Source organism: Linepithema humile, chromosome 4, assembly GCF_040581485.1.
Source record: "Linepithema humile isolate Giens D197 chromosome 4, Lhum_UNIL_v1.0, whole genome shotgun sequence".
Taxonomy (NCBI): Eukaryota; Metazoa; Arthropoda; class Insecta; order Hymenoptera; family Formicidae; genus Linepithema; species Linepithema humile.
Genome location: NC_090131.1, coordinates 25,121,257 through 25,147,282, shown reverse-complemented (window position 1 = coordinate 25,147,282; position 26,026 = coordinate 25,121,257). Strand labels below are relative to the sequence as shown.

Genomic DNA, 26,026 nt, shown 5'->3' with positions numbered 1-26,026 from the left:
ACTTTCAAAGAAACAAGATATGCAAATGCTTGCCGTCTCGGTTTTACACAAAGTGCAGTAGACGGGTTGATCCTTCACATCAACCCTTTATGTCATTACGATACTCGCGCGCAGGCACCATACACCGTCCGCGGGTCCGGGTCATCGTAATCGCCGGTATTGCCAAGGACGAGGGTCATGTGATTTTATTGTACCAGGAGAAGGATTCCTGGACGTCTGCGGTCTGCGGGGAAAGGAGTAAAAAAGCCGCGGCAGGCAAACAATTTCGCTGAACATGAGCGTGTCGCGGCCCTGATCAAGGCCACTCGAATTACTTGCAATTGAAGAATGTCGGCAATCGCCGACGATCTTCAGGCACGATTTTACTTCTAATCGCAGGAGTTGTGGTTCTGTGCAGGTAAAAACGAAGTGGTTTATCGCATTTTTTAAAAAGAGTATCAAGATGGGAATTCCAAGTTTTCTATATTGATTTCTCTCCGCTTTTCTGCTATTTATATAAATTGATCTTTATCTTTGTAAGAAAAATTTACATATACGAATGGATTATTTTTCAACTCTTAGCCATATTAATTTCACAATATTTGAGAACCTAGTGATTTAAAAATCAATTGTTAAGTATTTTCATGTATTAAGTGTCTAAAGATATTTCTTGCATCGCTAATCAATTTTGATTTTACTGTTAATATTTGATTGATTTAATTGTTAAATAGTTAAATATTGCGATTGCATATAAGCTTATTATAATTAATAATAATTATGAAAAAATATGAGAGAGAGAGGCATACTTTTTTATTCATATAAAGAGTTTCTTAAATGTACGACGGTTCTCATTAGAGGAAGCAATAAGAGGAGTAACAAATCAGGCTCGAGTCTCCTCCCCTCAAGCACTGCCAAGGAAATTAAAGGCATGTTACTTGATCCTGTTTACAAACTTGTGATATGCATGAGTTTTCGGTTCGATATGCGCTTTATTAAACACACACGAACCAAAGAACAAGCTTCACATCATGTACAAAACAAATATGTATTTATAACACGAACATATTAATAAACATAAAAATGAGACTGTGTTACCAAGAGCGGATCCTGATAGCCTTGACGCCTTTTGACGCCGTCCAGCCATCGTAGCAATTATAATGGTAGCATTTGGTTAATAATAAACATGAATTTTCTCGTTTACAAAATAGACTTCTCAAAATTAAAATATAATTTTTTAAATTTTCAAAAATTAAAATGTAAAAATACTCTAATAAAGATATAAAAAAAATTTAAACAAATAAGAAATTACATAATAAATAATGGAAATATAAATAAATATTGTAAAATGACTTTATAAATTTTATATTATTTAGTATATTTCTGTTATTTATCTTATCTGCGTAAATTTAGCGAATTTTTTACAGTACAAATATTTTAAAGACACTGAGAATTCTCGAACCAATTTTACGTTGTTTAAATGATTATGGACTAAAGTTACCGTAACCGGAACAAGGGTCTCGCATAGAACCTCATTAAAATGCGTCACAGTGTCGTCAATTAAGCGATCCGAGGTCGAATGTGGCCCTTGTTGCAAGAAAATCTCACGTTACGACTGAAGAGATTCCATATCTATGCGATTGGGATCGTTGAACGACCTCGAGTAAATCGAACCAGTTTCATTTCCCCCGAGCTCTCACTTCATTCAACTTCAGCGCTCTGATTGTTGTACAAAACTTTTCGTGCCGTACGTCATAAGGATAATTACGGTTTATCTCTCGTTGCAAATAATTGAACATTCGCTTCTTCTCATTAGCAATATCGGTCGATTATTAACCGAATGTGAGCGCCACTTCTAAAAAAAAAATAAATAGAAAAATGTGAAAGATAATATATATAAAAATATGATAAAAATAAGAATTAAACTTATATAATTTTTCTAACAATAAACTTATTAAATTTATTAGTTTATTATTATGATTTTTTAGAATTAAATTTTGAGTGTCTGAAAGCAAAATTCTTACACTACTCGTTTTTCGAAGAAAAGCAAGAATTGAATCCGGTACGGCGACTTTTCTCGCCTTTACGATGCGTCCAAGCGAAATTGCCATGCCGGTGGCATGGTGGGCGAGGAAGAGCTCGCGGGGATCTCAGGATCGACCAGTGTGATCCGGGATCGACATATCCCGTCGCATCAGTGGTGAACGCCTTGTCCTTCGAAGATTCCTCAGGTTCCTGGTTCGAAAATATCCCGCGCGGCCCGCGCCGCGTATATAAGTCAAAACCAGATCGCGAGCAAGGTGCACAGCCCGGACAGTCCTTCAGCCAGCAAGGAGGTCGGCAAAAGCACATCGAGCACGATGCAGGCACTGGTAAGCGCAATCTACCCGCCCTTTTTTCTGTCCGTAAAGTTTTTTTTACATTTTCACAATTCTCTCGAGCTGTGTTCAGCTTTGTTCAGCTCCTAAAACAAAAATAAACGATAGATGCAAAATCAATTATAATAAAAATCTCGGTATTTCACATACTACAATATAAAATAATTATTTCGTAAAGCCTTTAGATGGTCTATTATTCGCGATGGAATTCAAGAATTTATTTATGATTTTACACAGAAATTATTTGAAGAATTGAAATCCATACCGTCGATATATATTATGCGTAACACGCGTGGCACATAAAATTATAAATAAAATTATATCTCGAATTGTGTCGTGAGTTATAGATTGTCTAAAAAGAGGAAGCTTGATAAATTAAATTCTATTTTAAAATTAACTTAAATTAAAACTCTTACATTTTTTTTTCATTAAAAAGTACTTTGCAATATATTTTTAGTGAATTTAATAAATAATCAATCAAAAGTTATTGCTGCTATTGTACTCCTTGTATGTCTATGTATAAAAAACAAGATTCGTCTCTAAACAACTATTTACAATGCCGTAAGCGAAGTACACCGAGGTTTTTATTATAGGTAATGTCGTTGAATTACGACGATTCCGGGTGCGAACACATCCGCGGGAGCGATGTTCGAGCGAGCGTTATAATTTATTTGCGAGAGGATTTGCATGCGAGGCCTGTCAGGCTACTCGTGTTTTGTCGAGATGTAAAAGCGCTGAAAAATGTATGCATGCGAAATCCACAATTTGAAAGCGCGACAACCGCGCGCGTTTTACAGCGACGAAACCTTCGTTGAATGGCATTTTTACACTAGGTAAAACACTTCTGTTTCTTGTAATACGAAATTTTCCTAGTTGACCTTGTCGAGGTACAACGTTACAAATGTTTTACAAATCTTTATTCGACATTTATGATGGTTTAAATTTTTATATGTGGCAAACACATTATTCTATAATGCTTTTGAAAAATTCTTCGAATTTTGTTTTTCAAACATGTAAATTATTATATACGGTATCACGATTTCTGAAATTTTTCATCATCAACTTAAACAAAAATTTTCTTTAATGTCATTTTTTAACATTTTTTTTAACATTTTATTTAATTACTTATTCATTTAAAGATAATCTGAGATGTTTATTTAATGCCACGCGTTCTTTGTAACAGCAGACTTATTCTTTTGTTAAATTCTATCATAATAAATAATGATAGAATTTAATAAAATAAATAAATTTTAATATTATTTATTATATTTGGCCAGTTGCTTTTTTAATGCACTATTTTCATAATATTTATTCCTTGAGAAATAGCCATCGACTCGTAATTTTTTTAAATTTCTGAATGAATGAATTCCAAATGAAATTTGCAATAATTGTGCGCTCGATTACATTCATCGATAAGACGTCTCGCCACGTGTGAAGATGTAGAGATGCGGTTTAAAATGAAAATACAGATTAGAGTCGTTGATTTTTTTTTTGCTTGGCGCGGCGACGACGCATAAAGGGCCGACGTTCTATCACTTTCCTTCAGGGTCCTGTCGTGACTCCTTCAGGTCTTATTGGATCGTAAAGAGAGGCTGGATCTCCCAAGAGGCTCATGCAAGTATAAACTCACCCCGTCCCACACGCGCTGCCTGCGGATGTGCCCCCGCGTTGCTACAGATAAAACTCGAACGTTTTCGCCGGCTATTTGTGAGAGAGCCAAACTACTCGCTTCTCTCTCCTTCTCTCTTTCTCACTCCAAGAAGGACCCTGATATTCCCCCGACGCGGTAATTCTCACACCTTCCGAAGAACGTGCCAGCCACTTTGCGCAAATAAATCCACCGCCGCGACGATTGCATTCGAAATGAGCATCCTGGGCGCATTCGCCTTCCGCATTGTTACCTTTCGCGCGCACGTCCGATAAAGCGACCGACCGAACGGCTCCTTTTTTCTGTTGCACGCGGACCGAACGTGTGTATAATGCATATCGCATATCCTATTGTTGTCTCTATCTTCCCGCGGATCTTCGATATCGAGTATCGGAATATAGTTTGCGAAATTGCATCGATGCCGTTCTTTAATCCCGGGAGGATCGTAAGGATGTCGGAGTCTTATCGGTGAACCGGCAAGGGAGCGCACAATAAACACGTTGATACAGAGCGAGTGAATTATGGTTTTGCAATTTCGCGAGGAGACACAGAAATAGACGCGCGGAAATTTTTTCCGTTTCTACAACCTTCGGTTGAAGGGGAAAAAATGTCGAATCGACCGGTTCTGTTATTTATTAGCATTAACGGCTTCCCGAGATAAGAATCTCGTTTTTTTTCCGTAGATTCCCGTTTTCGCGATCCTCGCCGTGGCGGCGGGCGCGCGGCTGACCCTGCTGCCCCGCGCTTATCTTTCGGATCCGCTTCCGGTGTACCATCAGTCGCAGGATACGCGCACCGGGGTGCACGCGTACAGCTACGCCGGCGGCCCATCCGCCAAGGAGGAAGTCCGCGGTCTCGACGGGGTCACGCGCGGCTCCTATAGCTACGTGGACGCGCACGGCATCCTGCAATCCGTCTTCTACGTCGCGGACGAGGGCGGTTTTCGCGTCGCGGCGACGAATCTGCCGACCGACAACGATTTGCAGCTCGAGAACAGCGAGATCCTCTTAGCCAGGAACGCCCAAGCCCAAAACTTTGCCAAGTACTTAAGAACCGTCGTACCGAAAATATCGAAGGCGGAAGAGTTCACGACGAGCCGCAGAAAGCGCAGCCTCGAGGCGCCGATCAATCAAGATCGTCGTCAGGCAGAAAATCCGAGTTCCCAGGCAGATCAAGCCGATGGCGCGGCGAACGCCTCGCCGAAGAATTCCCACGAGCTTCCAGCGCAGGAGAAAAAGGCCGAGGGTCGAGCCATCCTCGTGCCACCCGCTTATGGACTCCTAGACGCGGTTTTGATCCCGCGATTGAGCGGCGCGGCGACTTCCCATCAAAGCCGCGTCGACGTTCACAATAACGTCCGCTTGAAGGCCGCTCAACCCGTCGAGACGATCGGAGTCCTGTCCGAGCCCGCGTACAAGATCCTGCCAAGTCAGGTACCGCTGGCGACTTCCCATCAGAGCCGCGTCCAGGTGCACAACAATCTCCGCATCGAAGTGCCGGAAAAGCACGAGAACGTAGAAACGGTCGAGATCTTACAACCGCAGACGGCCGCTGTCGAGCTGCAGTCGGTTCCGCTCAACGCTGCTCTCTCCGATTACCACGAAAAGCGGATCCAGCTTCACAAAAGTATCGGACTGGAGGGCGCGAATCCCAAGAACACCATAAAGATCGACGCTCCGCAGGTGCCGCTCGAAACACCGATCACTGAGGTGCATACGATTCCGGTTCTCGCCAAAGAAACTCTTCCGGTTCCCGCTAACGATGCACTTCCGGTTCTTGCCAAGGAACCGCTTCCGATTCTCACCGAGGAAACGATTGTCGCCAAGGATGCACTTCCGGTTGTCGTCAAGGAACCGCTTCCGGTTCTCGCCAGGGAACCACTTCCTGTTCTCACCAAGGAAACGGGTCCGCTTGTCGTCCAGGGAGTGATCGTCTCCAGAGAAGTACTACTTCCGGTCGTCACTGCCGCCTCCAGCCAAAGCAAGACTCAAATCCATCACAACACCAAGCTCGAACCACTAATATATCCGATCGTGACCGAACCGATCATGTACTCCGTGATGGCTCCCACTAAACAGATGGTCCAATCGCAGCCGATCTTGACGGCACCTATTGCTCAATTTTTTCAAAATTGCAGTCAGATATACTCGAGCGAGAAGCTCTACCGCTGACCGCATAAGAATTCGGTCGCTCTGTTTTGCTTGTATCGCGAAGACTTTGTTCAGACGTTCATATATTTATTCTTACAACATTTTCGAATGACTTTGGTTGATTCGATCCTTTAGATTCTGCTTGACTTATAATCATTCAATTAATGTACAAATTAATAAAAATTTTATAGAAATAATCGATAACTATGATTTATAAATCGCATTTTTCCATCAGAACTAGCTGTTAAAATTAACTCTGTATGATTATGCATGCCACTAAATTAATCGTAAAAAATATCCAAGTCTTAAAGGATTAAGATAAAAGTTTTACGCGGATCAGTCACTTGCATCGTGCTCAAAAAATTAAGATAAGGTATCTTTATACGTGTTCAGCGAGAGTTCCACGAACGGCTGATCAATGACAAACTCGTGGTAGCTCGCTCATTATTACTCGCCTGTCTATTCATTCTTCTGTAACAAGTATCTCGGCATTCTTGCATTAAATTATTGCACGATTTATACGATTCATTAAAAATACATTATGACTTTTGTGTAAATCATCACTCCTCTTCATACTTACATAAACATTAACATCGAATTTAATCCAGTCTCTTTTACTCGAACGCGCTGTATAATGTCCGATCTAATGGCAATCAGTGCGAGAATTTAAATCGAGCTGTCCAGCAGTCATGTTTGAATAAAAAATTTTTTCGTTTGAAGGTCGAGTCGTGTAATCAATCGCGCGTTTATTCTAATCGCGTGCGCTGCAAAAAAAGGAATATCTTGCAGGTCGCGGGTCCGAATCGTGTCTGTAATTAGCCACGTCGAGTCCAATTCGCTCTCTTCGAACGTACGCGAAATTTACATCACAATCCCGGGCGGGACTCTCTTATTACCGGTCGCGACACGGCGATTTGTCGCCGTGTCGCTCTGCGCCCAAGATGGGACAGAAATCGCGAGACCTTGACTTCGGATTCTTACCGCCGCGAATATATTACAGCGTTAAACTTTCATGCTCGGATATCGCGTGTCCGCCTGTAACGATGAGATTAACGGGGGATCTCGAATCCGCGTCCGGCATGTCCTGTGTGCTTACACACGTCTTCATGGTGGAAATTTTTCGTGCACTCGCATACCAGAGAAAAGTATCTGACGGAATTATTTTCCACAGGTGGTACAGAGAGTGTGCTTCACGCTGGGTGGAGTTTTACGAGCTAGTTGTAAGAACGAAGAAGTATGCTTCGGGGAGATGTGAATATCGATTCTTTCTAGACAAGCCAACTTGTTCGTAAGGTCTTTGATTCGATTTTCAGCTTCGAGGAATGTAAATTTATAACTTTGCAACAAAGTACTATAATTACTTGTTTTTTTTTTTTTTTTTTTTTTTTAGCATATTGTATTACGATAGCATAGCATAAATTTAATCAAATTTTTATTAATGATACTAATTATTATTCAAATGACGAAACTCGCATACTTTCTCTCTTTCACTTTTTACGTAATTATAGTAATTATTGAAATATACAGACATACTTTATACGCTGTTTTTTTTTTTTTAATTACGAACAGACATAACGCGCAAATGTCTAAATAGAATACGTTGATCCTAACGCTTATTTTCACCTTCGAGGGTGAATGAAATGAAGGCATCCGGGATGTCGTAAATGTATATACATGACCGTTTATGAAACGACGTCCGCGGATCAGGCTAACGAGCGGATAAACGAGCATCCCCGGCGTGAGAAGGTCGCTCGATTCGAGATTGGAATCCAATCCGATTCGATCCGAAGAGGAAGATCGTCGCCGCGAAATCTGTCGTAACCCGCGCGCGCAGAGATCGCGCTCTCGTTACGACTCTCGAATCCGTTTTCTACGATCTGCGTGCGTGTTATTTTTGCGTACGTAAGTGCGTGGGCACGCATAACGGATGGCCCGCGGGAAGACCGTTGAAACGTTCCGTAGATTATGCCGGATCGGCGCATTACGGCGTCGCATAGTACCTAATAATATTCCTTTATTGTCGAACCCCGGTGCCGCCCTTCGTATTAGCCTTAATAAAACGCCGTATAAATTCTCAAATTTTTGCGGAACCTGCGGTCGCGGATAACTCTGCGGTGTATCTGTAGCGCGCAGGAGAAAGAAAGAGAGAGAGAGGGAGAGAGAAAGAGAGTAGTAAATGCGAAATAATAATGGTCGTCATAAATCAAGTGCGGTTCCAATATTTCTATCGAGACCTGAGCGCGAAGAGATAAATGTAGCGCAATACGCGATGCGAAAATGGAATTGCTATAAACCCGCGAGTACTTCGTCCCTTTCGATATTATATTGCGCTATCTCGTAAAGGAAGTGAATCTTTCTGGATTAGTTTCAGAGGCGATTATCTCATAGGAATGACTGTAAAACGTATATCTAAGAAATACAGCTTTTTTTGAAAAATACGCTATTTCTCTAAAAAATCGATGCAGTTCGAAGCAAGTTTTTCCATTCAGTGCAACTTTGCTACGTTGATGAGAAGTTAAGAAAAAAAATAATAATATTACGGTACAAGAAAATCTGTGTTTTAAATGTTAGAGACTAATATTTTTTAAAGCTAAATGTCGCTTATAATTATTTTATCGTTGATTCATTTTAACAAACAATGTATATTCAAAGTTTCACATAAACGAGCCAGGTTTGATTTTTTTTCTTATCAGAAATTTAATTTTTTATCGAATAGCCTGGTTGTTTTAATTATCATTTTAATGGTTATTTTAATCGTGTCTGATCCCCGCGGAAAAATTTAAGCCGCATATTCGTTAAATTGATGATCGGAACGCGATATCGAGGGTGCATTCAACGGGAAAATCAGCTTTCGTCCGTGCGAAGAAGCTATCGCGATGATCAGGATAGAATGCACGGACGGACGGATGGACGAAGGTGGAAAGGCACGACGATTCACAGTCGCGATAATAGAAACGTCCAGCCACGTAGCGTACGTAGGCATCCGTGCCGATAAAAGCGGCGCATACGTTACTTTGCGCTCACACGCACGGATAACGCGCGCCCATAGATGGTCCACGCCTGATAAAACGACGGATAATGATTTCCGAGACGTTCGACCGGGCACACGTATACACGTATGCAGGCTTTCGCAGTTTTCGCGTCACGCGAGGAGAGATAGGGTATGCGATGTTTACGCTCGAGATTACATTTCCGCGTGCATTCACCGAAATGGAGCTCGCCGATGGCGCGTAAACTCGCATTCTCTCCAAGTGGCTAGATGTGAACGCTCTGAAGAACTCCAATGAACGCGTTTTGAATGGTGAAATGCGAGATACTCCAGTCATAGACTCGACTGATAAAACCCTGCTGCGTTCGGTTTCGCTTTATAGGCGAAAGGATTGACTCGATGAAATGAAGATAAAATGAATTACAAATTGAAAATAAATAAATTCGCAACGAGAAGTAATATACTGATATAAACGTTATTATCTTTAATTTACCGATAAACGAATTGTTATAAAGTTTCTTATTCACAAATACCGCTTGATGCAGCGCTCTCCGTTCGCACGTATATTATGCATGAAAATAGCCGGAACAGCACGATAATGGGACAAAAAGAAGGAATTGCAATTTCTGCGAGTCAAGCGGGCGATGTCGGAGATATGGGAAAATTAATCTTACGTGCACCTCCCGCGCTGACAATCTCACGTCACGATCTATGTGTGATCCACTTTTGCTTATCTACGGCATGAAAACTTCACGGAATCTCGTCAGTTATCTGCCGCGGACAGTAATTATACTTTAAATCACCAGTTGCATAGTGATCATTAATGTTTCAGAGCTTAATATAGCAGACCCTGTAACAAATTAAAAAAAAAAAAAGAAGAAGTTAAAAGAGATTTTCCAATCCGACCAATATTCGTAAGCTGCAAAATGAGTTTCACGAAATTCACGCTTACACGTAAACTAATATATTATTAAAATCCAATGAATATCCCAAACGCGTATCTTTATCGATCGCTTCATACAATATTCTACAATTGTGCCTCGCTGCCATTAATAATGAATGCGATAATAACGGTAGCGATAAATATTTAGCTTCAGTGATAACTACTTAGTTCGCTGGCGTGAGACTAGGCGAGATATTAGGGATAGCCTCACGCACTGGCGCGCCGGTTTATTAAAGTATCGATCGATCTTAATTGATCGCGGTCATTCGTTGCGGCCAGCACGCGCAACCTTGCAGCGCTTATCGTTTACGTGCGCGCGCTAAGCTCTCCCTCCTCTCGTGGAAGGGCGAGCCGATAAAAGCGGCCCGGAGTAGCCGTGGTGGCCGAGCAATCAGTAAATGGAATCGTTAGTTAGTCCCCGTAATCTTCGATCGGACGTTAGTTCCTCCTTGTAATACACGCTCGCGGCCAACGATCGTGATTCACGATCGCGTTCGAACCACGTTAGGAATCGCGCACGCGTGCGTCGTTTATCGCCCGTATAAGCGCGCCGACTAATTAGCATATTATTTATCGCCCTTTTATAATTGCCTACGCGAATTTCCGACGCAAAAGTAACGCGCCTGGCGATTTACGTCGGGTGCCTAATTTAATTTCGCTTGCCGTTCTTACAGGCGGTTGTACATTATCGCGCGTATCGGCGTACGAGCCGGGAAAGAAAATCTTCGGATTTATTATTTTATCTCTGGGCATTCCATAAATTGCGTTGATAATTTGAACTCAAAGATTTGGTTTCGTGGAAATAGCTTCGTGGGTGAGAGATGTACGAATGCGCGAAGACATTCACGGCGAGTTATTCAGACCACGGTTGTCAGGTCTTTCGGAAAGATTTTACGGACCTCGCGCTCGTAAATCAGGTTGTTCCTGGCAGCGCTTGGAAACGGCCTTCACTGATGCGAAGAGGCGACAGGGAGATACGTACGGCGAAATGTTGGACCTATTTGTATTCGATGTCGCTGGAGCGGTGTGCGTTTCACCCGTATCAAAACTGGCATTGCTTTCTTACAGCAGTTTGCAGTGGTGCATGGATGGATGAAACCTGTCTAGAAATTATTTGAATACGTAATCTTAAAGAATTAATACAGTAATAAAATATAATAAGAAAATATTCATCATTTTGGGTCTAAAAAAATTATTAATTAAGAGTGTAAATATATTGAAAAAACAGATAAAAAATAATTATTATATCAATCTATAGAAATAGAAAAGTTTTAATATAAACTGTTTATCAATGATTATTTTGCATCAATATTTTATATTTATTAATTTTTTGAAATAATAGATAAATTATAAGATGTCAACGAAATCTCTTGCTAGGCATCGTCGTGCGACGAGCGGAGTCAACGATCTGTGAGGCGGGTAAGTACGCAAGAAAAATTCACTTTTCCCATAAAAGATGAAGCCGAATATCCTGAGCGCGCGAATGCGAGAATAGCATTACACGGGAGAAATATACGGATGCACCGGCTGGGGTGCACTGAAATTATGTGACACGTACGAATGCAGAAGCAGAGGATACTCAGATTCTCCGCAGCAGCTCTTTGATGAAGCTGTGGAAACAAGCAGAAAAGGCTTTGCCATTAATCGTAGATTCTGCTATGTCATCGATGAGTAAAACGGCGAGAGAAACGCAGTTATGTAGTACGTAAACAACAAGCAAACGTGAATGCCCGGGAAATGTAATACTTAAATGATGGCCAGACATTGTGTACCTAGTAATAGATGGACATTTCGTGTACACAATAGCATGTACTTAAAGCTCGTTCGTTACAGATAGAGTTACTGCCCGGACATTGACCGCCGCAGATGAAATTGCTGTTCCAAAATCATGTGTAAAAGATAACAGATTTGGTGCTGCAAAGTGAATCAATAATACGATGTTAAAATTATAAGGAAAATTATAGAGGGATTATAATAGAATTAAAATAAATATTTCCTTAGCGAGTAATTTCGCTGGGAATAATTCCACTTCTTATAAATTTTTCTTCAAAGTACAAAACAGAAATGAGATAGAAGGATTATAATAGAATTGTTGTAAATATTTCTTTAGCGTAATTTAAAAAACTACTACTAAAGCTGCAACAATTTTATCCTGCGATTAAGGTAAATTGTCACTTATCGCAAATACATACCGGTTTGTAACCGGTAACAATCCGGTCGATTGCATCTTATTACGTCGCGAGATACATATTATTTACGCGGCGTTTTTACGAGGGCGTGGTGCAATTTCGACATGTAAATTTTTCTTTACGATGCCATCCGCCCGCTTCATCGATTCAACTAACAGACGACGATGTATCGACGGTCGTCGTTCAGATTGTACATATTGCAACTGTGTCTCGCGAGCGAAAAAAAGGGGTTCCGGGCGCATTAAAGGCGGCAATCTCGCCGCCCCGGTTATTCCGGGAGACAAGTTTTACGAGCGGAATACGAGCCGCCGTAATAAAGACGTCGCGCGCGACCATGTGAGAATTCGCAATACTTGAACGCTCTCTCCGAGGTAAAGTATATATAAGCTCGGCGCAGCTTGCAATTAGGCTGTGAGAGCTCCGAGGGTGATTAGAGCGATGCGGTAGTTGTTCCGTGCCGCATAGAAATCATTGCAGGGGTTCTGCCGACGGTGGGAAACTCACGTCGACAGCGAAACTGTGTGTTTCCACAGAACTAAACATAAATTTGAAGATAGAAACTTCAAAATTATCAGAGAGTTTGATATTGCTCTTGTTTTTAAATAGTTCGAGTAGTTATAGAAGAAAAATAAAAACGAATAATTGCTCATTATAATTTAATGCGTTTTAAAATATCAGAAAATTTTATTTATAAAAAAAACAACAAAAAAAGCTGTGAAAACCAAGTAACGGTAAGTCGAGGTGCAAAAAAGAAAAAGAGAGAGAGAGAGAGAAATATATCACAAATCAATACAGAATAAAATTATAAAAATGTTTTGGTCTAATTTCTGGTCCTTTTCAATCTAATGGCAGTTATTTATAATTTTATATTTGTAATTTCTTGTATTAGTAATTTTAAAAATTTACAAAGAATTTAAAGAGATATATTAAAAAAAAGGGAATTATTGAAGTATTTGCATTAATAATTTATAATTTGTAATTAGAAAGTATGTAATTGGTAGTGAAACCACGACAAGAAATTCGTGAATGGATATGAAAATTATAATAATAAAAATATAAAAATTCGAAACTATACAACTTCATGAAGTTACATGTAAGTTTTAAAATTAAATTGCATCGATATTGAATCTCCTCCTCTCTCTCTCTCTCTCTTTTCGCATACCGAGAGAATTGATAGTTACCATTGTTTTCGCTCCGCGGGGGGAGTTGATTTAAGATCACCGGCGAACGCGGTGTCTTCTCGCTGCATTCTCCGCGCATAGCACATCGGTGCCGCATATATGCGGTTAGATAGTCGGCTCTACGAGTGCCATTTAATGCGGTATGAGAGAGAGACGGCGAAGGAGAAGGAGCGTTTAGTGCCAATGTCAAAACCAACGCAACACACCGCCCACGAGCTCGTATGCGTCGCCAGCGAAAGAATCCTCTCATCGGCGGCGACTTGTTGCGCGAGCGAGCGAGCACGTGAGTAATTCCGTCGGAATTGATGAACTCGTTACGCTCATATCGTTCCTTTACATCGTCGGATTAAGCGAGCCGGCCGTAAATTCGCGGCGGATATTATTTATGCGATCGGCAAAGCAAGAAGAGAGAAAGAAAGAAAGAGAAAGAGAGAGAGAGATAGAGGCCAAGGAGGCCCTGCGGCCGCGTCCTGGACCTTCCCTAAAGAGATGCCACCTCTCTCTCGCCGCTATCGTTTCATTTTCGCCGCCCGTTAATTGCATTTGCGTTCGTTTCTATTTGTCGAGGATCGCGCGGCCGCTGATTTTTGTCGGGAATCGCACCGGCGAACGTTGTTTTAATCAAGAGATTAAAATAACGTTTAATCTTGCTCTATGTCGCTAGAGGCTGTTTTATTTTCTTCGTGACGGTTTAAATTAAGAAGCGGAATTTAAAAATCTGAACGGCTCTTATAATTACCGAAGCCTCCTGGTATATGTAACATATTTGGTATTAATAAAAAGATGAAATATAGTTTAACAAGTCGATACATCGGTGCTTATTAAATTACGTTATTCAATAAGTTCTTTTCAAGCCAAATTAATTTCTCGAAAAACGCGAATATCATCGATTTTGCTCTCCATCGATCGATTGATCCATTATCATGACACTTTCGGGGCAAATCACTTATTGTTAAATCTGAATATCATGATTCGATGGGAGATACGATGCCGATCTACTTGTCTCTCGAGAGAGAGATTCATCTCTGCTCCGTTTAAGTGCTTCGCAACATTGCGCGATAGCCGTATTTGCATTGGTATGCGCGATACCGATCCATCGTTTCCGTCCATTATCTGCCCTCCAATGTCACTTTGTAGCTCGTAATCACACGCGTGTTTGTCGTTTTGGCGTTTTGTGACGTGACGGGGCGTAGCTTATTACGGATCACTGTAAGTGAATGCTGAGCAATCAGCAATAATGCGAGTTTAGCAGTAATGGAGATTACGCGTACAATGATCAACATAAATTATGTGCGAGCGTCTTTACAATTGTAATGAGATATTATTAACAAGCGTGAAGCGGATCTGAGGCACCATCAACAATACTCAAGTGATTTCAGTGAAATGTTAATGTTGAACTAAATAATGTTGAAAATTGAAAACTTTTAAATCAATTCTTTTTACGATTTATAATACAAAAGCAGTGTTAAAATAATTTAAAAATATCGAAATACATAAACTTTATTAGTTCAAAATATTTTTATCCCACTCGATATTTCTGCTGCACGAAAGTTGATAAGAAATTTTTTACAGAATTTATAAATAAAAAGTGGTTTGGACATAAATTAAAATCAAATTTGCGCGGTTATAAAATAATTTACATATATCCACTTAATTGAAATGAAGTCAACATCTGAAATTCAGCTGGTACCCGCCGCGTGGGCGAGCTTTCAATCCGGCCAGCGTGAATTATCTCTCGTTATTGTTACGATCATGCTGTGCTCGGCGTTCTTATTACGCAGGGTACGCACGAAAGGATACGCGCGAAAAACGCGTATCCTTTCTCGCGCGGCGGATCCTCGCGCTGGCATCCAGAACGCGCGGAAGATCGACGGCTCGTATCCGAGGCCAATAAACATTGATTTATCGGCATGGAAATCGAACTCGGGGTGATTTGCGACCGTGGACCCGGCTCTTAGGGCGCGCGAGAGCGCGTCCCGTGCCCCGTAGGGCCCCGCTAGGGCCCGGACGCACGCGATGCTAGGGTGGGGAACCACCGTAAGCGCGCGAGGCAGATCCACGGGATGCTATATAAGAGGATGCGACTGAGAGCTTGCACTCTCACATCCGTTACGCGGCTCTCACCGGGATTATCCTAGACGAGTGGAGAAAGTCGTGATCGAGAGGCCGGTTCCACTACTCACGATCGATCGACAGTTCATCAGCGGTGCGATTCTACTCAAGACGATCATGATACTCGTGAGTGAATTTAATTGAATTTTAAGTTAATTAATGACGACAAGTACAAGTTTGTATTTGACGCAGATATATGTATGTTGGAGTTGCCAAAGTTCCTTGTACGAATAATGCCCGTAATTCCTTGATCAATTTGGAGCTAATCTCAAGGGGGCTTATCATATTTGTGGATTCTAATTTAATTTCATTATATCCCTTCGCGATGTGCACGAATAAACTTTTGGCATTTTACCCTTATTTGATAAACGAGGACTGAGGTGAAATTAAAGTTTTGTAATTCAATTTACCGCGGCAAGGAGCTTCCGAAAGGAAAGATACTCGACACACATTTTGCGACTGTATTGATTTTACGTTGTTTAATTACGCGAGCATATTTCACGGGAGAGCTATATTAATGTCAATAACTCTTGTCGGTTGCACCAGTGTTAGTATAATACGAGCGGTGAATTCATCGTTTCTCTTTCACGATAATAGCTATTGATTTCGCCGAACTGCGAGATGGTTGCGGTTGCTCGCGCGTGGCGATCGAAGTCCTGCATTCGCCATTTGCAGTTCGAGGAATACCGCCTCGTTCCGCGGAAAAAATATTCATAATAAATGCTGCTCAGTTGTAGTCGAGCGGAAAGACGTGACCGTGTAATCGAATTGGATTTCCGCGATCGATAAAAGTTATGTCACTTGCGCCGCGATGCTATCTTCTCTCGCGCTCGCAAATCGTCGCAGTTGATAGTAATCTTATGTATGTTGTCTCTCCAATCGCGATTTTATGTAGAAAATTACGCACTCCGTGTAATGATAGTCGCACCCTAATGTCGGCGCAACTGTTACAATTGATGCAACGCAATTTCATTAATTGAGTAATAAACGTAATTGCTTTGCGGCAACCCATACTTTATTTGCAAAATGCGATAAAAGCTTAAAGCAGAAACATCCCTGTTTAGAATAAACGTCTTAATAAACTTTATTGCGTACTACAGCCTTGCTCAGAGTTCTACAGATCCTTTGATAATTTCTGTGATATAAATGTAAATGAAATTAATTAGTGTTTCTAAATCAAAACCTGCAGCTACTGTTAATAAATATTTGTAAATTTTTAATGCGGAATTTTAATTAATATAAAATATAGACATTCGATGTTTTTGTAAAATTTCAATTTAATTATTATTATGTAATTTCGTAAAAATGCACATGTATGTATTTTGCAGCATTTATATATATGACAAATTTTACCAGATTTTTAAGCACCGACTAATTTCGCTGAAAGCAATTTATCGAGAACCTGTTATATTTTCGACCAAAACTGTATATTTATTTTTTATATCCGGATAATAATTTAAGAGATTAACGTTTGTTATCTCTGTCTACAGACGATTTTGTGCGGTCTCGTCATCGGACAATCTATTGCTTTGCCAATCGCCAATGTCTGGCTGAGTCCGATACCAGCCCTTTCGCCGTTGAGGCAGTATCACATGCAGGACGGATCGGGGTCTTATCAGTATTCTTTCACGGGGCCGCATCATGCCAAAGCGGAATCCACCTTGAACGGCGTAACGCAGGGTGGTGAGTTCCAAGTTTCGCGCATTTCAACAAAATTTCCTTTGAACAGCCTTGTGTAAAGAACGAAGCAAAATTCATTTGCGGCTATTGTAGTGGCTTGTCGCGATTCGCTTTCGTGATCTAACGCGCATGTCATGCAAGCGCATAAATGGAATGCATTCTTTTTGCGAAATGTGTTACAAGAGGTGCATTGCCAGCCTACGTGCGTACGTGAATCTCTCGCTAATGCTCGCCGGCGTGACGCAAGAAAGACGCCCATACGCCGCATGCTCATCCCTGCAAATTTTCTCGGATGACAATGCGCGGTTGCACGTTTGCATGTTTCTCGATTGCAATGTGATGACTCACGGCGCGTAATATAACATGCGTGAAATTGTGCGTGACGACCACGAACGTAATCACGAAAGCAAAGTTCATCTAATTGATACGATTTTCTATATTAATTAATAATTGGCAGTCGATTAATTCTTGTAAATAATATATATTATTCATAACTATTTATTATTATGTATTAGTGACAAATACAATAATGTAAATTGTAATTATTATTCCTCAAACATACAACATTGTTTGACGAAAGCCATTATCTCTATTTGCCCCCAGGATATTCCTATATTGATGCAAACGGAATTTTGCAAACGGTTTCGTACACGGCGGACGATAAAAATGGATTTAGAGTCAGAGCGAGTAATATGCCGCAACCTCCGAAAAATGACCTGCAAACATTGCAAGACACGCCGGAAGTAGCCGCGGCGAAGACTAATCATCTCTCAGAATTGCGAAAGGCTAATTGGCAGGATAAGAATCTCTTGTCGTACAAAATCCTGCCATCGTATTTCAGTTTCGCTCAAGTTCAGCAAGAGGGAAACAGCAAAGCCGACCTGAATTTGAACACGCGGGAAACAGAGGTGAGTTATAGTTTCCCGGATATTTCAATTGAAGTTTGCCTGGATAAAAGGAACGTGGCAATAAAAAAGCGATCCGCGTTCTTGGAAAGTTCAAATGGAAATTCGTGGCATTACTATATCCAGTTTATACAAAAAACTATTAAATTGAAATTTAATTATTTGACCCTATTAAAGTTTAGCGATCAATAATATAAAATTCCTATATTTTACAAACACAAAATAAAATAATAAAATATAAACCATTGTTTTTGTATTATTTTATAACGATACGAGGTTCACGATTGGTCATTAGAAACATGATTCGATAAAACTTGCAAAGTATTTTGCAATGAGATTAAGAATCAATTTGAAGAACGATATTTACGAAAGTTGAAATTTCGAACATCTCAATGCTACATAAGAATGTAACAAATCTAACCTGATTTCTTTCAGGACACCAAGAATCCGTTCTTACTGTCAAGATCGGAGGCAGAGGGAATTGATGTTCCTAAGCCGGATCCGAGTCTTTCGAAAGTATCGCCTGCAAGTCCCACTAGCTCCACCACTGCCATCACTTCGTCATTACCCATTTCATCATCATTGAGGGAGAACATTCTTCTCAAGGACGACGAACAAGCGTCCAATCAGAATACTTTGCAGTTGGTGCCGCTTGCCAGCAGCATTCAAAGACCGATGGCCATGCCCGCGCCTTATGTAGTTTCCGTGCTACCTTACAGATTTCTTCACAGTTCGTTACATCACACCCAGGACTCTCTGGGCCAATATGATTACAGTTACACCGGCGACTCCAGTGCCAAAACCGAATCTAGGTCGCTCGATGGCACCACTAGGGGCGCCTACAGTTACATCGACGCCAATGGGATTCTTCAGCAGGTGCACTACATCGCTGATCAGAATGGCTTCAGGGTCCTGGCAACTAATCTGCCCGAAGCGAAATGATGATACCGATGAAGCCGTAGAAAATGTCCCGTGAGACGTGAAAGCGTTTTTGTCTATCAAAACGCAATGTTGATCCATGATTTTTGTCAAAATTTTGGATAAATCAAACGCTGAATTTCATCTCGCGAAATTTCGCGCGAAAATAGATAAAGTGCATTTTGAAGTGCATTCTGGACTTCTGCAAATTAAAAGAGAGAACAAAAAAATGATATATATTTTCGTAAAGTTCGAGTATGTTGAGAAATTCATTTGAATCAGAGTATGAAAAACGAAGGAATATATTAAATTTATGTGGTTCGTATATTTATTTAATGCGTTTTCTCGTTCAGTAAATACCGGTGTCGGGATTTCGAGGAAATATTTCGCGAATGCTTCTCGAGTTTGTTCAAATAATACTCGCGGAAATGCAGAGGAACGGACTTGATTCGTATTCGAGCGTCCTTTTAAGATTAATTTTATTTGTTTATAATGTTAAGCTTTGCGACCGTGATCATCATATGGTAAATTATTTGATAATACCGTAGACATTCTACCTTCATCATTATCTTTAGCATCATTAGCGCATAGTAATGCCATACTTTGAAATTGTTAGTAGAGTCTCTCTTTGCATTTATTGATTATATTTCGTGAATAAAAAACTGCAACCTCTATCATTCCCTTTTTATATTTATCCGTCTTTTCATTTATTTCTATTTAACGGTTTTTAATAAAATAATAACACATAATTTTGCAGATTTATATATACTCGTGACTTAATATAAATAATATATTAAAACGTTTTCAATTTTATTAAAAACCCAACAATTTCAAATAATACTTAATTATTAATTTTGTAAATTTTTTTATATTTTATTTTCACGTATCTTTTAATTAAAAATATTCAGATGACCTAATGGATTGTTTTACGGATTTATTAAAATTATTTTTGTTAAAGTACGATTTGCTCATATTTCAAAGTGAAATATCAAATTTTTCAACATTTTTATTCTCAAAAGAATTGAACGATATATTCGTATTCACAGAACGCATCTTGTATATTTCGGCTACACTGAGCGTATTGTGAAAGGAGCAGCAGCTGTGTTAAATGCGACGCGTGAAACGCTATATCCAAAGCGATGTAAATGCAATCTGAATGGTTGCAGATGAACTTTATCCGCGCGCAATTATATTGCTAGTTTGAGACGTGCGAGATTCGGAGGCGGGATTGTGATAATTTTCTAGTACTATAGAACGGGATAGGTCATTACGTAAGCGTCGGGGTTACAGCACATAATCGTCAGCATAATGATAAGGAGGTCGCGTTGTGGATAAATGTTGATTGGAACTGAATAGAGTCCGCGACGTTCGACGGTACACAATGTTTTTAAGTTCAACGTTACTTGAACCTTCTCGCGAGTAACGATTGCGACAATTATTTTTTTTTTTTTTTCTTTTTTTTTGGCGAAGTATTTTAAGTAGTTAAAGTGGTCGCGCAGTTTATGTGAATGCACAATGGCTTTAATTACACAGAACGACGAAGGATCGTCGTGCGCGCAACCGACCTCGAAATATACGCAGTACGTGGGCGTGCTCGTGGGTGAGTTTTGTGCTTAATTCTCGCGAACTTGCGCGGTGTTGAAATGCAGCAGCGCATTTACATATGAATATTCAATAATGTTCCGCGATGATGCTATCGAAACTGGTGAATTGCGTACGTTAAAAACATGAAGATTTTTAGACTGCAAGAGAGGAATAAGTATGCAAATTTACTTTTATCTTAATGACATTGGAAAAATTTAAATATAGCTTTTTCAAAAGCCCGAACTTTTACACGCGATTGTCACATTAATCCTCGAGCGTCTCAATTTAATCGCAAGTTCGTACCGTAGTTAAAACGAGTTCTCTCGATAGACACTTCCCGACTATGTAACTTAACTTTACGCGATTCCATTGCGGTACGCCCGTGGGATCCAAGCGGAGAATATCAAGAGTCGCGCGAAGCGGAAGAATTCTCAAGACAGAGTATTTTCGAAGATAAAATATATGTCCTGGTGACAGATCAAATAGAATATTTCTCAAGACACATTCCTGAGATAAAATGTCTCTGACATTATTGTTATTCCTCAGCGACGCTCGCCGCGTTTTCGATTGGCACGTATTTATCATGGACGTCCTCCGCTTTGCCGCTTTACAACAAAAACGGCACATTCTCTGTCAGCGACCAGGAGGGTTCTTGGATTTCCTCGTTGGTCCCCCTCGGCGCCATCCCGATTACCGTGCCGGCGGGAATATTGGCGGATAAGTTCGGTCGGAAGAAAGCGATTTGGGCGACGACCGTGCCCTTATTTTTCTGCTGGTACATCATCGCATTTGCGCAGAGTAAGATATGGTGAGTTCACCTCAGACTCTTTCTTCGATAAGGGTTTCGTTTGCGATTTGCAAAATAGCACAATTTATCTACATATCAATAACAATTAAAACCTAAGTTTTTCGGATTGAAATCTAAGCTCTTCGGACTAAAAATAATTTTATAAAATATTTGTTGTTATAAATTCTGATATTTTTGTAAGTAGAAGGGAAAAATCCAAATATCATGATAAACGTGTTATATATAAAAACATTAGTGCACGTTCAAATCTTATTTTTATCTTTCGCTTTATTATTAATTTGCGCAGCGGTTCAATCGATAATGAAAATTATTTATTCGAAATAAATAGAAAAAAATTACTCACCCCAAATAATTAGCTTTTCGAATTCGGAAGTCTACTGCCCGTCGCAGACATTTTATCCATCAATCGTATTGGCTGCGTTTCCAGCTCCAGCAAGAGCGATTTTACTGTGCGGTTTCATTGATTTTCTACTTAAGTTACGTAATCGAGTTTTTCCATCGCAAGGGTTTTTCTGGCTCGGTTTGTCGCGGGGGCAGCATGCGGTGCAGCATCCGTCGTTGTTCCCATGTTCACTTCCGAGATCGCCGAGCAGAGCATCAGGGGCTTACTTGGCACCATTTTCCAGTTGCAGATCACCGCCGGAATCCTCTTCGCATATGCCACAGGTAAAATGTCGCATTTTTACGAAAGCAAAATTAAGTAATCCCGCAGCGCGACAACATCTAAAAATAAAATTAAAAGTATGTAGTATGATTTAGATTCAAGATAAATATATACTGTGTTGTCTTTCTACATCGGTAATCTGCTACTGCAATATTAACAAAGCTAGTATAATAATTATTAATCAATAATTACAAAAATTTATAAATTAAATGATTATCTTTCAGATTTTCTATTTACCGTACGATTTTTGAACAAAACTATTTATCTAAACTTTGCTCGCATTTATCAAACATATATCTACGTAACATATAATAAACATATAATTACGTAAAGAATGAAGAAATATGTTGATAAAAAAATTGCATAAGATAGTCTTGATTTTCGCTGCACATGATTTCACGATGTTTGCAATGATAAATACAATGTTAAAAGAGAAGTTTTCTAGGGTACAGTGTAACTTTTCTGAAATGATAAGCATGGCACAATGTTTGCAGCCTTCACCAATAGCTTGCACGTCATCGCGATATTGTGTTCCGTGGCGCCCGCTTTGCTTTTGATCTCCTTTCCGTTCATACCGGAATCACCGGCATGGCTGGTCATGCAAGGTCGGAAGAATGACGCAAACGACGTGCTGAAATACTACAGAGGGGCTCACTATCGTATCGAGACGGAACTGACCGGACTCGAGCTCCAGGCTTCGGAAATGCAAGAAGCCAAAGCCAGTATTTTGGATTTGAAAAATTATCGGAAAGCAATCTGCATTACGCTCGGTAAATTGTTAATTTTAACCGATTTAATAATTCATTAATTCGAAAATATAGAATAATTTTATGAGAGTAAATCATTATTTTATTATTATTAATATTTTATTAAATTATTAAATTTTAATTTGTATTTAATTTTATAGAATTATATGTTAATGCTTTGTTTTTCGCGATACGTTCCAGGTTTAATGGTTTTCCAACAGCTTTCCGGTGTAAACACTCTCATATTTTACGCGAAAAAGATTTTCGACGATGCGGGGTCAACTCTGAGCTCGACCATGTCGTCCGTGATCGTCGGCCTCGTGCAAGTAATCGCCACCTATTTCTCAACTGTTATGATTGAGCGCACCGGCAGAAAGCTGCTATTATTCATTAGTGGGTCGGTGATGTCCGCTTGTATGTTCACATTATCGGGATATTTTCATTTTCAGGTAAAATTCATTAAAATAATTAAATATTAATGAAAAAAATTAATTATAAATTTGTATTTAAATGTTTAATCAAAAATTATTATAATTATTCGTATGAAAATCTGGCTGCATATCATTTTGTAATTTAATATTTGTACAGCAAAATTTCTCCATTAAATTATAATTTTCGGAATCTTTTGTTATTTCAGAACTCGCACGATCTCACCAGCGTTTCCTGGATCCCTCTGCTCTCTTTTGCGATATTTATTATAATTTTTAGCATCGGCTTTGGTCCGATACCGTGGCTGATGGTAGGCGAGCTCTTCACCAACAACATCAAGAGCGCGGCGAGCGCCGCTACCGCGACGTGCAATTGGACGCTAGCATTTTTGGTGACAAAGTGCTTCCAGGATATGGTGGATCTCATGGGAATCTCCTCGTCGTTCGCCACATTTGGCCTGATAGGCTTGGTCGGCACTGTGTTCATCTCCACCATGGTGCCGGAGACGAAAGGCAAGAGCATTGAGGAGGTTCAAATCGAATTGTACGGAATAGAATCTCAACAAAGTAGACTCTAAATCGAAACATGATAACACAAAATAAAATAATATTAATAAAAAACTGTAGAAATATTCACAATTGTGACTAGCTTAGATTTTTAATCATTTGTAATTGAATTTAAGTAATATTTACCAACAAAATTCGATTGAAAAATCTAGGTAAAAAAATTTTCACGCATACTCTGAGTCTCTCAAAAGTTGCGGTTTTTTTATAACTGAGAATAAGCTTGAAATACATGAAATAAAAATTTCATGTATTTCAAGCTTAGTATTTAAATTCAATCAGTTCGTTAGTATTTAAATTCAATTATGTTTAAAGAGAAAAATAGTGCGATGGCAAAATTTTTTTATACGTACCTTAGAAGTCCGAAGTGACGTTCGCCGTTGAATTCGCAAGTGTCGCAGACTTGTGGGATGGGTTATGCGAGGCGACGGGACATCTTATATGCGTATTCACATATTTATTTTCATCCGTTTCTTACGTATTTATACGATATATCACATAATACACGAATCACGCATTGAAGTCGATCGGCTATCTCGCCGCCCCCGAATTATACAGTTACATTGCTAAAACAGCGATATCTAGGGGGAAAGGGGGGGGGGGGGAGTAGATCGGAAAATTCTGCGAAGATGAGACGCCGGAACTTTTGCGCCAGCGCCGTATGTAGCGTTTCGTTTAACGATATATCCGCACGGCAACGCAATACGCATGTATCACACGCGCGGCGATAACAACGATGTAATGCAATGTTTATTTATACAATCGCATGCAACATTATGTAAAAAAAACGTAGAAATCAACAGCATCGATGATGCCGTCATTTTCCGGCCGTGTCCCGGAAAAATCGCTCGAATACGGAAAAAAGGAGGATGAGGGAGGCTGGGACGGGAAAGGGACGAGGGGGCGGGAGAAACGCCGATTTATACGAGCGCGCGAACATCGGTTTATATAGAAGATAACGACATACTTAGCGTGTTATTGCGTACACATAGAGATATCGATATGTACATAGGAGGTCTGTGTCGCTCGTTATGTTCGCGTCTCTCGAATGCGCCGTTCTCTCTCGAAGGTGCATACTTGCGATCGCGAATAATCGTCCAAGTTTCCTTTTCTCTTCGTCCCGTCCTCACACCTCTCGCAATTTCAGTACCGATCTTATTAGCGACGTAGAACGAATGCAATTGCGCAATACGTATATGCAAAGTTCTTGACGCGAACGACCAAGAGTAATCAGTCAATCAATCTTCGATTTGAAATCGTAAAGAACGTGGAGATCGAAAGCTGTATGAACGCGTGATTCGGTTATGAATCGTTCTGAATTCAAATAAATATTTTTCTCGAATGGCTTTGTACGAAAGAGAAAAAGAAAATAATAACAATCTCTCGTCGTGAAAGTAGTGTGACTTGTTATACAATGAAAAGAGAAGGCACATCGATTGAATACATTATTCGGATTCTTGTTTCTCGCTCCGAATAAAACGACTGATTACTGTCTGGCGATCCGCGCGGGATACATGTAACATTAAGTGTGTACGATGGCTTGCTATATTCACCGGACGGTGGTCACAAGAAGGTGATTACTTAAGAAAGACAAATCGTTTTAAGCTCTTAACGTAGCCGAAAGTACAAATCGAAGCGAAGCGCCGCGACGCTCTCGCGAAATGATGCGCGCGACGAAATCCGCGTGTGGGAGTCGATCGTTCGTTTCCTCTTTTTTTTTTCTCTGGATTTTTCCAGAAATCGCAGGTGAAATGCTCCAACGCGTTTCGTGTGTATCGCACTAAAAATCCAATTTTCGCGTGGAGCCACAGAGTTTTCTCTCCGATTTTCTATCGATCTCATCGCAATCGCGGCGCAAAGGCAAGTCGAGCGACAAATCGCTCATTTACGTTTCTTCGACGATGGCTGATAGAAACGCGGGAAGAACAGTTACGAACTCGCGTCTCCGCTGATTTCATGTAAACATGTTATACGAAAACGTTATGGCAAGTTTGCGCAATTCGGAAAAGCCAAGTCAAGTGGCAAATTATTTGCTCGGCAAACTACTTGGCTTGCCTACCCGTTGACCTCGCGTAAACTCGTTGTAGCGACATTACATGTTATCGATAGCTAGACAAACTTCCCCATCATCGATAAAAGACATCACGGAAGCTAAACAGGTCG

The 26,026-nt window shown here is 40.2% G+C and overlaps 3 protein-coding genes and 2 long non-coding RNA genes across 5 annotated transcripts; 3 read left to right on the top strand and 2 right to left on the bottom strand.

Moving 5' to 3' along the window:
- Window positions 1–528: 528 nt before the first annotated feature.
- Window positions 529–21,972, bottom strand: LOC136999763 (uncharacterized). Its single transcript, XR_010890081.1, has 3 exons — window positions 21,805–21,972; window positions 2,001–2,440; window positions 529–1,831 (listed from the first exon to the last, which is right to left on the bottom strand). It is a non-coding gene; the product is annotated as an uncharacterized lncRNA (long non-coding RNA).
- On the top strand, window positions 2,212–7,554 carry LOC105672607 (uncharacterized). The gene is made up of 2 exons (XM_012367661.2): window positions 2,212–2,348; window positions 4,686–7,554. The coding sequence occupies exons 1-2, from the start codon at window positions 2,337–2,339 to the stop codon at window positions 6,171–6,173; spliced, it is 1,500 nt and encodes a 499-aa protein (XP_012223084.1). The 5' UTR covers window positions 2,212–2,336; the 3' UTR covers window positions 6,174–7,554.
- On the top strand, window positions 15,533–19,743 carry LOC105672424 (uncharacterized). Its single transcript, XM_012367339.2, has 4 exons — window positions 15,533–15,692; window positions 17,057–17,249; window positions 17,850–18,154; window positions 18,587–19,743. The coding sequence occupies exons 1-4, from the start codon at window positions 15,684–15,686 to the stop codon at window positions 19,091–19,093; spliced, it is 1,014 nt and encodes a 337-aa protein (XP_012222762.2). The 5' UTR covers window positions 15,533–15,683; the 3' UTR covers window positions 19,094–19,743.
- LOC105672608 (facilitated trehalose transporter Tret1) lies at window positions 20,265–23,938 on the top strand. Its single transcript, XM_012367662.2, has 6 exons — window positions 20,265–20,669; window positions 21,200–21,461; window positions 21,967–22,127; window positions 22,620–22,895; window positions 23,073–23,320; window positions 23,509–23,938. The coding sequence occupies exons 1-6, from the start codon at window positions 20,585–20,587 to the stop codon at window positions 23,875–23,877; spliced, it is 1,401 nt and encodes a 466-aa protein (XP_012223085.1). The 5' UTR covers window positions 20,265–20,584; the 3' UTR covers window positions 23,878–23,938.
- Window positions 23,143–26,026, bottom strand: LOC136999760 (uncharacterized). The gene is made up of 2 exons (XR_010890078.1): window positions 24,217–26,026; window positions 23,143–23,873 (listed from the first exon to the last, which is right to left on the bottom strand). It is a non-coding gene; the product is annotated as an uncharacterized lncRNA (long non-coding RNA).

Coding starts and splice junctions, on each gene's coding strand:
- LOC105672424 (XM_012367339.2), top strand. Junction 17,250..17,849: donor GAACGGCGTAACGCAGGGTG/GTGAGTTCCAAG, acceptor ATTTGCCCCCAG/GATATTCCTATATTGATGCA. Junction 18,155..18,586: donor TGAACACGCGGGAAACAGAG/GTGAGTTATAGT, acceptor GATTTCTTTCAG/GACACCAAGAATCCGTTCTT.
- LOC105672608 (XM_012367662.2), top strand. CDS start 20,585: ATGGCTTTAATTACACAGAACGACGAAGGATCGTCGTGCGCGCAACCG. Junction 20,670..21,199: donor GTACGTGGGCGTGCTCGTGG/GTGAGTTTTGTG, acceptor GTTATTCCTCAG/CGACGCTCGCCGCGTTTTCG. Junction 22,128..22,619: donor CCTCTTCGCATATGCCACAG/GTAAAATGTCGC, acceptor CAATGTTTGCAG/CCTTCACCAATAGCTTGCAC.